The sequence below is a fragment of the Neophocaena asiaeorientalis genome, unplaced genomic scaffold (assembly GCF_003031525.2).
Source record: "Neophocaena asiaeorientalis asiaeorientalis breed wild unplaced genomic scaffold, Neophocaena_asiaeorientalis_V1.1 scaffold217, whole genome shotgun sequence".
NCBI lineage: Eukaryota > Metazoa > Chordata > Mammalia > Artiodactyla > Phocoenidae > Neophocaena > Neophocaena asiaeorientalis.
In genome coordinates this window covers 5,967,866-5,980,018 of record NW_020172293.1, presented here as the reverse complement: position 1 = coordinate 5,980,018, position 12,153 = coordinate 5,967,866, and the positions used below count along the sequence as shown (strand labels likewise).

Below are 12,153 nucleotides of genomic sequence, written 5' to 3'. Positions count from 1 at the left end.
AGATGACAGGATGTCCTCCTTTCTCATGGCAGAATAATATCCCACTGTGTATATCCCACTCTATATACCACCTCTTCTTTATCCATTCATCCACTGGTGGACATTCAGGTTGTTTCCATATCTTGGCTATTGTGAATAACGCTGCAGTAAACAGGGGAGTGCATTTATCTCTTCAAACTCCTGTTTTCATTTCCTTTGGGTATATACCAGAAGTGGAATTGCTAGATCATCTATTTTTAACCTTTTGAGGGACTTCCCTATTGTTTTCCCTAGTGGTTGGACTAATCTACACTCCCACCTACAGTGTCTAAGGATTCCCTCCCGTTCCATCACATCCTCGCTAGCACCTGCTGTCTGTTGTCTTCTTGATGAAAATCCGCACTCCTTTTTAATGGTCACCTGTAGCACAGTGTCTTTATGTGCTGAGTTGCAAATTTGTACTGCTTCACAGGGCTGTACTTGCCCGCTGGACCCACAGGCCAGGTGGGCCTTGGAAGGTGGGACTTCAGAACAGACTTAGTGGTGCTGCTTCGCTCAGAGAAAGACAGGGCAGCTGTGCCCTAAGAAGCCCAGTTGTGAAGTAACTGAAACCAGAGTGGGGGTTTTAAAGAGTGAGCCTATTGGCATTTTCCCGCAAACAGGAGTGACCATAAATTACAGGGTCCATCTCCCTAGGAACGATTATTATATTTCCATTGATGATGATTTTTAGTTCCAACAAAGACACGCTGTTTTGCCCTTTAGCCCTCTCAGGTTTACCTTCTTCTCTTGGAAAGTAAAGATAATTCAGTTTCACTTGCATCATGGGACTTAATCAGCTAATAAATATAAAGCATTCTGACCACATAATGTTGTATAGACAGTACATAATATTATTAGTAGGCAGGATGCAATGACCGTGATTGGTGTCTTTCCAGAAGGTAGAGCTAATAGTCATTCCTGCCTGATGTTACAGCCATTAATCATGACAGTGGAATGTAATTGGCAAATCTAGAAAGCTGCTAAATGCCTGTATATCTACACTGATATTTAACATTTTTCACATTGAAGTGCTTTAGATAGAAATAAACTTCCTTTAATATTTATCGTTTTATTTACTCCAAAACTGCAAGCACTCTGATAAATGGAGTAATAGTTTCTAGTGTCACTGTGGCCGCGAAATGCCTCTTAGTGTCTTCTGCTCCTGGAACTTAATAATTCATTTTAGCACTTCTATTTGTAAATCACAGAAGGTTTATTTGATGGACCCAGTGCTGGGGAGAAGTGTCAATACAAATAACCTGTATTTTAGGACCAGTGTCTACATGTGCAATTATTTACGTAGGTTTGAGATTGTCTGCACCCTCTGATGTTGGATTCAGTTTTCAGGGCACGACATCTGTTAATTTTCAAACACAAAAGTCATCTATGGGAAGTCTTAGCTTAATATTAATGTGATCGATCTTTTTGTTTTTGTTTTGTTTTTTTTGGGGGGGAGGTTTTTTTTTTTGCTAGGAAGTCTAGCACCAAATTTGAAGCACACTTCTAAGAACTGTGTAGAATTTTATGGCCTTAAGTTTTTGAGTGAATTAATGAGTGAAATGAAATGATATCATTATTAACTTCTAGAGAAGAGAAAGTGTCAGTGGCTATACATTAAGAAGACTTGTTTTTTATGACCGTTCACTTTTGCTTAGTTATATTTGGACACTTACGGAGTCTTTTAGACATAAATATGCATAAGGCATAAACCATGCCTTTGAGAAGCTCTCAGTCCTATGGGGGGAGGTATGGCCAAGGGACTGTCACCCGGGAGGCTCTGGTACTGCCATAATGGAGAGGGCTTTGAGCATGTATAATGCCAACCGTGGCAGTAATGAGATCATTTAATATGTTACTAAATTTAAATCAGAAGTTCATCTAAAATATTTGGCAAATATATTTTTCTTATGATATGACCATCGCCCTGGTGTTCACTATTTTACATTTCCTGTTTCAGAGACGCCCAAGCAGATGGCCTGCGATGAAGTTTCGAAGAGGTTCTGGCCATCCTGCCTATGCTGAGGTTGAACCAGTTGGAGAGAAAGAAGGTTTTATTGTATCAGAGCAGTGCTAAAATTTCTAGGACAGAACAGCACCAGTGCTGGCTTACAGGTGTTAAGACTAAAAATTTGCCTATACCTTTAAGACACACACACACACACACACACACACACACACACACACACACACACACACACACACACACACACACACAGCAGCCCTAAGCTGCTGTAGTCAGAAGGAGATGAGATTTCTGGACAAGCCCAGCCCAGGAAGGGTTAAAAAATAAAAACCCTAAAACTTATAGAGGATACCAATTACCACTGAACATAGAATTTCCCTAGTGGAATGACTTCTATAGTTCACTCAGGACATCTGTGGACTTATCAGAAATATGACGAGATTACAATGCTGTTGGCTTAAGGTACAGGGTTGCAAAGGGATCAAGACAAAAAATAATAAAGCTTTAGTTCACGAGGGATCTACACCTTGGTTCAAATATTCTTCTCTGATAACTGTGTTCCACAGCCTGAACCCATTCACTCAAAAGAGCAATGATGAATATTTCAGTTTGCTGAGAAAAGGAGCTGATGCAGGAGCAAAAACAAACACAAAATAAGAGGTTTTTCTGTCTTTTCACCAGATATGTGGCTAAAGGGTTTTGTTTTTCTGGTCTAGACCCACCTGTTCCAACAAGTTCATCACTTTACAGGATGAATCTTTTACCTGTCCTGGAGGTTCCGCCTCCGCCTCCGTCTTCCTTGTTCTGGTTGCCCACTCTATGAGCAGTGACAGAATCACAGCCTTTTAGCTAAGTGTGAGAAAGGAGGGAGAGGCAAAGGAGGCTTCTGGTTCCCCTGCCTCAGAGTTAAACATCTGATTTGTTTTAAGAAGTATTGCCTCCACCGCCCACTGTGAAGTCCTATGAAGCCACAGTTGCTCTTGGCTGAAGGAAACAAAAGGAAACAATACGAAGAGTTCCTTAATCGTTTTTGAGGCAAAAAATGTTAAGGGATTCTGAACACGTGGGGTTTTTGTTTCCGCTTTTTACTTTTTGCCGTTTCAGTCCAAAAGGCCCATTTCATTGTCGATTCCAATCTAAGAAGCCATTCAAGGTAGCACATCCCTGGCGATAAAAAGAAGGAAAGAACCCTGCTGAATCATACAGTAATTTTCTTTGAAGCACATAGTAGTTACATAAATATATATATAAATATATTTTTGTTTATAACTAACACAAGGCAGGCTCTTGTGACTCAGAGTGCATTTTGTCATCAAGACAAAACAAATGCGAGATGCATTACTGCATACTTCCATAGAGTTGTAAAATAATCCTTAATATTAGAATATTTTTATGTCACTTAGCAGAAGTGGTTCAATTAGTTGCAGTGCCCATCATTTTCCTGCCTATTTGATCTGCTCTCCCATTCATATCAACCCCTTCCCTCCCTGGTGAAATAAAGCAGATGCAAAAAGCTCCTTAGATGGATCTGTCATTTGCCCCATAATCACAGTCCAGATTTTGAAACCTCCCCATGAATGAAGACAGGAAATTCATCCCTGGAGGAGGAAAGTGGTTAATATATATACTGAGCTCCTAAAGTTTAAATTCAGGTACTGTGTGTACAATTTCATCAACATCTCGACCCATGAAACTTGCGTCTTGTGCCAAGAAGCTATTGGTTTCTGGAGGGTACCGTGTCCAACATTTGCAGATTCAGGTGTCAAGAAGCAGAGATGTCTCGTGAGCAGCACTTTACTCCCAACTTAGCATCTGTACACACACGTCTACATCGAATGACACCAGTCCACTGACAGAGTATCGTATTTTATCATCACAATTGTCCGATGTAAACTCATGCCATTTTCCTTCAAGTATATTTTGCTTTACATTTTTAAGTACCTGATGAGGGTGATAATTTTTTCCTAAACTGCTTAGATAATAATTGCAAAAAAATTGACAAGCAAGGTGATTGAAGGATGTGATGACAATCTCTCTGCTATAGCTACGTTCGGTTTATAGGAAATAACCCAACTTATTTCTTGTGGAGTAGGTTTGGTCAGTTAGCAATAACCAAATGACTTGCCAATGTAACTGGTGCAACGGGTACTCTACAAAGACATAAGGAACACATAGACGATTCCTTCTAGGATAAGATGATGCTTCTTTCACTGGCTTTTGTGTTAGGTGTGGCTTCCAATAGGAGATGATTGACAGTTATATAAGTCATGCATATATATATCCAACTCCTTTTGCAATTCTTTGAAGTAGTAATGTTATCTTTATTCTTTTCGAAGCTCGTCTTCCATTTTCGATTCAAAAACATCGACAATTCTGTAAAATAACATAAACTCTAAATTGTTCAATGAACTAGAGCACCCAGTAATAGGGAAAACTTTTCAGAAGTAAAAAGGGCTGCTGAAGTGTGGGAAAACTTCCCAACCAAACCCAAAGTTAAAGGTGGTAAGAGGTTTCTGTTGTTTATGAATCTTTTAGTGGTAAGGAGAAAGGCTGGCTGAATCCCTCTTTTTCATGAAACTTCCATTCTACTCTATATCTCTGGTTTGTTCTTTGTGCCCATTTACTGCAAAGGAAGAGCAGACATACACAAAGTTTCTGGAAAGTCAGAATGGACTCTGATGCTTTGGACTTTACATATATTATGTATTAGAAAGGGTGCATCTGTACGTTACTTAATATATTATGAACATAGTAGAGAGAGAATAAAAATAATTTTACAAATTATGAATAGCAAAGGAACACACACAACGTTCTGGAGAAATAGATAAATGGTGCTACAGAGGAAGTTAGTTATTTCATCTTAATTATTTGTAAAAACATTTAGTGAGTAGGTAAAGATACTAAAAGTCAAGAAAAATATCTTAAGCCAACACTTGACCACAGTGTTGGTTTGTTTATGACAGGTTTGGACTTCAAGATATACTAACAACTAGAAAACTAAAGATAAATAATAAAGTACAGTTTATCCCCCATTATTATTTTAGTTTGAGATACTTAGGGCAGTTGCTCATCTCTCTCACAGGGAGCTTCTAGAATGTGCTGTCCAATATTATACCCATTAGCCAAGTGTAGCGCTTTAAATTAATTAAAATTCAATAAAAATAAAAATTCAGTCACACTAGCCCTATTTCAAGCACCCAGTAGTTACGTGTGGTTCATGGCTACCATATTGGACAACACAGAACACTCCTGTCATTGCAGAAAATTCTACTAACACTGCTGTAGAGGTCTTTCCTTTTAACACCCTCCCCTTGAAGAAAAGGAGGAGGAGAAGAAAGAGATTTGGTAGTTCCTGGGCCTATCTGAGCGTTTTTGCTCGCAGAGAGGAAGCGTAGAGTAATGAAAAGAATCCCAGCTGACGCAGCTTTGAGTCTCCACTATGTTATCTTGGGAAAATCACTTTAACCGCCATGAGTCTCAATTTGCAAGTTTGGAAAATAAAAATATTTTTGTCCTGTCTTCCTTGCAAGATTATTATTATGTAGATTGACTAAATGTATAGACTTTTAAGACTTTATGTCAACAGAACCCATGTAAAGCACATCTGTTGGTCCAGTACCAGCACAGATTTGTATTCCAAGGGAAAAAAGTCCATCAATCCTAAAAGCATTCAAAGACAGTCAAATCAATACAGTTCTTGAGAAAATGCCAAAGGAGAATCCGCTCAAACCACACAGAACTGCTTAAATTCTTTTTTTCCCATATTAATATTTTCTCTTAATATTTCCTCTGCATGGCATCAGCCTCAACTATCCCTCCTCTCCCACAGCAAAGCCCCTGTGTGCACCCTTCCTCTGGCTCAGCTCTCTATTGTACAGAGCCACTGAGCCTCTCTAGTTTCTTCTGATTTCCCAGTTTTCTCTTCACAACAAAGGGAAGCTCAGGAGCTGACCAGCAAGCTTCTCTAGAAAAAAGTACCTCAGACAAATAATTTCAAATATGTGGTTTATCCCTATAACACAAATGTAAGGGGCTGTCACATTAAAATATAAAAATATGTGGAACTTAATTTTAAATGTAAAAGTTTGCAAATGCACACTATATGAAAGGAATAAAATAAATTTAAATGTTGCTGATATGTAGATAATATATATTCTCCGATTAGTATGATTTATTAGTTTTGGCAAAAAATTCTTATGTTATTTCCTCATTCTGAGGGAGTATAAATTTGGTAATGCCCTTAGTGTCTATAGCCCAGGGCAAAAAATAAAGTTTTGCTGGAACCCATGCCTTGGTTGAAGACACTTCTATGATAAGAAATTAATATTTAAGTAAGACTAACTGAAAAATAGATGCTATGGTTACGGCTTCTTCCTCCTATGAAATGTTATTTTGCTTTGTATTCCAGCATTTTTTAGATATTTTATTATGATGTGTTTTATTAATTCCCAAAGATTGCTCTTGTTTTCACTTTCCCAGCCTCCAGCTTCTAACATCAACATCTATATGCCAGAATCACTGGAGGTCATCTAATCCGACCTCTTCATTTACAGATCAGAAAAATTGAGGCCCAGAGAGATATAGTAATTTTCCCAGCGTCAGAACTGGGTCTTGAACTTAAAACTCCTGACTGGTTGTTTTTGTTCCAGTTCCCTTTGCCTACAGCCCTTCATCAGCAATTTAAGGCCAACCAAGCAGCGTAGATGGCACACTCTACCTAAAAGCAAATTTTAATTGCTATACTGACTCTCTGTTCTGTCTCTGATAGAGAACATTGGACCAATATTCCTCCATCATGTGTGTGTCTTAGGAATGGTACCATTCTATAACAGCTAGTAATTTCAAGTTCTGGCTATTTCAGAGTCTTTATTTGGTTTTGCATGTCCCTTTCTTTCACTCCTACCTGTGGCCACCACCTAAGTTAGCAATACTACCTTGTGCCATATAAAATTGTACTGCCTTTGCTTCATTTCTTCCCAGATGTACCTGAAAACTAATAATCTTCATAGCAGGTTTTCTTACTACATTATCATGATTCATTTGAACCTAAGAAGCTTTTTTGAGCAAATAGTATGAGGTCTCTGGCATGATGTATTAGATACTCCTACTTCCTTGTGTTTGTAGAGCACTTTACATTTTAGAGCACTTTGATTCATTTCTTTATTTGTTCATTCATTCAACCAGCCAATGCACTTAAATATTTGTTGAGCACCTCCCGGAACCAAGTTCCTGTGCTAGATCTTGTGATATACAGTGATAAATACAAACAATAAGAGATCAGGCATGTCCACTGATAATTGTAATATGGTAAAATCCTCAAACACAACTCTGCAAATTGATAGGATCACTATTGCTCTATCCAATTTCCAGTTCCAATTTCTATTCTACTTAGATAAGGAACTCTCAAGTATTGGCCTGAGGAACGTTTCTGAAATATGATACATCACTGCCCATCTCTGCTGTTTGCTGTGTTTCAAAGGATGTGTTAATTTCATTAATAAGAGGAACAGTTACTCATCCAAAATTGTCCCAGACCCTGGAGGACTTTGTAGGTCACTTAAATTCTTCCTGATCAGGTGGTGTAACAGTTCACTATCTTACTCTCATATTTCTGTGTGGCTTTGTGAATTAGCATCATCGTGTCAAGGTCTTCCAGAAGCACCAGCAGATGAAAGAAACATTTGCACTTTAGGTGTGCGTGGTTGTTTGTCATTCATTAGACCGTCTCAGGTTTTCTCAGCCTCAGCACTGTTGACATTTTGGGCCCCCTAATTCTCGATGGGGGATGGGCTGGTGGGAGTGGTCCCTCGCATTGTAGGGCGTTTGGCAGCTTACGGGCTTCTGTTGACTACATGCCAGTAGCTCACATACACACACACACACCCCAGCTGTGAAAACGAAAGATGTCTCCAGACATTGCCAAATGTCCTCTGGGGTGAGATTGGGAAAACTACTGAATTATCTAATGAATAAAATATATCAGGAGGAAAAAAGAAATGTTTCTCTTTCTCTTGTCACTTAATCTTCATTATAGATAGGTTTTTTATTAATAATAAGACTTGACATCAGAAACTCTTTGAATTAGAAGGGACTATAAAAGTCACTAGTTCAACCACAACCCGACATCATCTTTATCTATTTCTCCATCTCTCAGTTTTACAAATGTATTGAGAAATCAGAAGATTGGTTATCTCTGGAACTTAGGAATTTACTTTCTCATAGCGAGAGATAAGGCTGTTTGGTGTTCTTACTTTGCCCTGAAATAGCTGCTGCAATGGTTTTTGCTTCAGTTGGGGACTTGGTGTCATACAACTTCAGTATCTCAGAGACTTGGAGGAGTTTTCTTTTGGTTATTTCACATGTCTACAGATCGTGCTCCGTCATCCTGCTTTCAAAATGTGCATAGAAGTTGATGTTTGGTACATCTAATTTTAAGTATATCTGCATGAGCTTTCTATTTCTTTTTTTTTCTTGAGTTTTCTGTCTCTGATACTGATTTTTTATTACCCCTCTTTGGGAAAAAAATTTGACTGTCCCAAGTAATCAAAAGTTGGAAATGTCCAAATGTCTAAATATGTCAAGCCAAAGTTCCTGCTGATTTAATGTGCCTTATTTCAGCTTTCCTGTAATTTCCTATAAATAACCCTGTGTTTGTACTTGTGTCTGTGCTGCACCAATTGGAAAACTTGGTGAAGTTATAAAAGACAACCCCTTAAGAGTATCTTAGACATAACAACAAACCCCCAACTGGAATACAGGTCTCCCTCTACTCCTTTGCTAAAAGACCAACGCAGACTTTGGAAACGTTCTTAATTATTTGCTACAAGTTGCTAATATGCACACTCGACTAAAGGCCTTGATTAGGAAGTCCAAGGCTATAAAATATTGACAAGCACATCCAGAGTGACCTCTCCCAAGACCATCACAGAAATCAGAAAACTCCAACCGAGGAGATCCTCAAGTGTGTATATGAATTCCTTCCCTACCACTGTCATACCAGACACTACGGTAACACTTAAGGCTTTGATTAAGTTGACCTTCCAATTTCAACTTAAAGTGCAACGTATCTGCCTAATTACTGTCTGACATACCTTTTAAACCATCCGGTTCCCACTGCTCTCACAATAATTATTGCAAAGCAGTAAGAGGATAATTGTTCAAGTAAAATCGCCTAAATTCTTGAATCGATTCTCCATAACAAAGTTATGGAACGCATCGTCGTTGGCTTTTCAGTGTTAATTCTTGTTAATTTCCAGATCACTATCCACACTGAAAGAGTCTATGTTACTTTAAATCCAGAATAAAAAGCTGGAAAAAATTAATGCAAGTCATATGCTGGTGCTCATCTTTTTCTAATTTCTAAGATCTATTAACATTTGAGAATTACTTTAATAAAAAATGCCTCTCCTAATGGACTAAAGTAAAAAATTTTGCCTTGGCAGATAGTGATATATTCATGTTGATTCCAGTTGAAAAACCTCAGTGACTTCTCTCATTACCACTGGAGTATTGATTTAAAAAAAAAAAAAAAAAATTCTGTCTCTTCCCTAGCATTACAAATATATATATATATATTCATGACCAAAATATCACTTACTAATCATGCAGCTGTAAGCCTTTTGTGCCTATCAAATAGATACATAGCATGAAACTAATTTTAGACGTTTGTTACGTGGGAAGAGGTATAGGAGTGGGTGGGTGGGAATGCTTCATGGGAAAAGTGAAGATCGAAATATGCTATCAAGGAGAATTTTCAACTTCTTCAGAGCAACGTGCAAATAAATATTCAATGAAGACCACCTCGAATTTAAGTCGGCCAGACATTGAGACACTGGGGCACAGATCCTGTAAGTTATGCTGAGAAACATGTGACGTCCAGAAGGTAAAGGGTCCTCATTAAGCTAAAACTCAGCCATCATCCACCTGTACCTCTTCTAGGGCACCAATCCGAAAATCATTAAGGCTTTTGCTCTAGGGAATTGGGTTACTTACGTGCAAGTAATGACCAAAAAGAGGCTTTTTGCTTATCCCCGTCTGACTTACAAGGCATGGCCATGTTCTTTGAATCCCTTATACCAGAGACCATGAGACAGCCAACCACACACAGGAAATAAAATACAATAAAAAATATAAATAATTTTCCTGAGGAAAAGATAAGAAAGGGTACTGTATCCTGTAGACCCAGAGCTGGATCTCTGTGAAGTTTAACCATCTTGGGACCCAGACTCCATCCTATGGTCTAGACTTCGTGGTCACGCCTAAGCAACCATTTTAAAGCTAGTTTGAACAAAAATATACTCGAGTGTTATAGTTTTAGCAGGGAAGTAAAAACTCATATGAAGTGTCTTCCACCAGGCTACTCTGAAAATACCATCAAGTGAAATCAGAGCTTCCCTTGCTGAAAAATGTTAAAATCATTTTAGGGAAATGAATTAAGCTTCTTTAGACACAAACACTTTGTGTTTATTAGAACTAAATCTCAGGGCCCTAGCTGAGAAGGGGGAAGTCTTTTCATTGGTTGGTCAAAACAAATCTCTCATTTGCCTCATTTGAGGCATTTGGACAGTGCCTGGGAAGTACATTATTTTCAGGGGGAAAAAGAAACAGCTTTTTTTTTTTTGCATGCCAGCTGGGATCATGGGAACTTCCAGTGCCAGGAATTTACTACTGTTCTGGTAATTCTGCCTGTAGTCATTTGAAACGTTGAAGGGTGAAAGGAGGAGAAGCCGGGCACCCAGAGGGCTGTCTGTGTTTCACGCCAGTTGGACCAGCGCAGGGAATATTTGTAAATGCATTTCGAAGTGGATATAATTGTAGCCTTTGTCAGAATCACAAAGCTCTCTGTGGAGCTGCTGAAAGAGAACACTGGGGGGAAAAGCCGACCCTCTACACCCACTCAGCCCCAAACAAAAGGAAAGACGGTGGGTGAGCCCATCACATTGCGAGTTTGTTTCTGTTTTCCACAGCCCTGGACTTCAAATCAAGGACATGTCTGCCAGGTGAAGGTTAATTTTGCTGAGTTTTTCCAAAACTTCATTTAATACTTGGAAAACTGAGCATTTTGAAGTTACTCCAGTCCTCCGCGCATCATTCCTATTTCCTTTGCCATGTCAATGAGACATCGGAGACCACATTTTTTCATGGTAAAATAATGTTCGCATACTTCATGATGACCTCATGCTTGACATACCTGAACCTGCAAATGTAAAAACGATTGTATCTGAATTTGCACTGATGGTGTCTGATAGCAGAAGACCTTTACTGGAGTCCTCTGTTTAAGGTCAGTAATTCAGATGCTACATACTTCTGCAAGCTTCTTGATTATTTTCACTGTAAGATTAATTATCTAAGTTTGAATGTATTTCCTTACAGTCTATTAATTTGCCATCTACCTTTTCCCTGGGGATCATTATGATTGCAATAATTCATTAAAGTTCTCCTCACACAGCTTCTTAAACCAAGTTTTTCTGCATTTCTTCTGCTTACAGTATGTGGGGAATCTTGTTTTGGTTTGGTTTTTTTCCTCGTAATAATTTTGTAAGAAAGCCAGTGTATCGACTGCCATGGTGACACAATTTATCTTTTAAGTTCTGGAAGCTGGTGGTGACCAAATGCTATGTGTGTTCTCTCTGTCAATTGCGATTTTCAGAATTAAATCATGTTTTCTTTCACTTTCGGTTGGAGTTAACACGTTTGGGATTTTTAGAAGGGAGAGAAGGGAGCAATTTGCGTAATACTGCTGTCATATTTGACTACATATTAAAAACAATAAATGATCATTTTGTTTTAATTTCTTAAACATGTTTATCCGTGTCTTTCAATGTATTTTTGTTTTCTTTCCACCATTAGCTTTTGAAACATTTTACCTATTGTGGAAGAAAATCTACCTGCAGTGTCCAGAGCCACAGGCTAATGACAGGGTAGAAAATCCTTTTGTTTCTAAATGTGCCCAAGTGTGGGACTGATACCAACTAGAGTGAACGATAGAAAACGGAGCACCTGGAATGCCACAGCCACTAGGTGGAGACTTGGTCTCCACTCACAACCCACAGAGCCCAAATGTTGTGTCGTTCTGGGCCAGACAGGTGGGCTCTGAGCTGCCAGTGAAAATCCTCATACCGGAATAAGTCAAGGGGCTGCAGTTCAGCTTCTGCCTCTGTCACTAGTCC

At 38.7% G+C, this 12,153-nt stretch overlaps 1 protein-coding gene across 1 annotated transcript in view; it reads left to right on the top strand.

The window, feature by feature from the left end:
- PLXDC2 (plexin domain containing 2) overlaps nucleotides 1–11,783 on the top strand; it is a 406,458-nt gene extending 394,675 nt beyond the window's left edge. The window contains exon 14 of the mRNA XM_024765446.1: nucleotides 1,979–11,783. Coding sequence (XP_024621214.1) covers nucleotides 1,979–2,095 — 117 coding nt within the window. The 3' untranslated portion in view covers nucleotides 2,096–11,783. The remainder of the gene's footprint in view (nucleotides 1–1,978) is intronic.
- The last annotated feature ends 370 nt before the right edge of the window (nucleotides 11,784–12,153 follow it).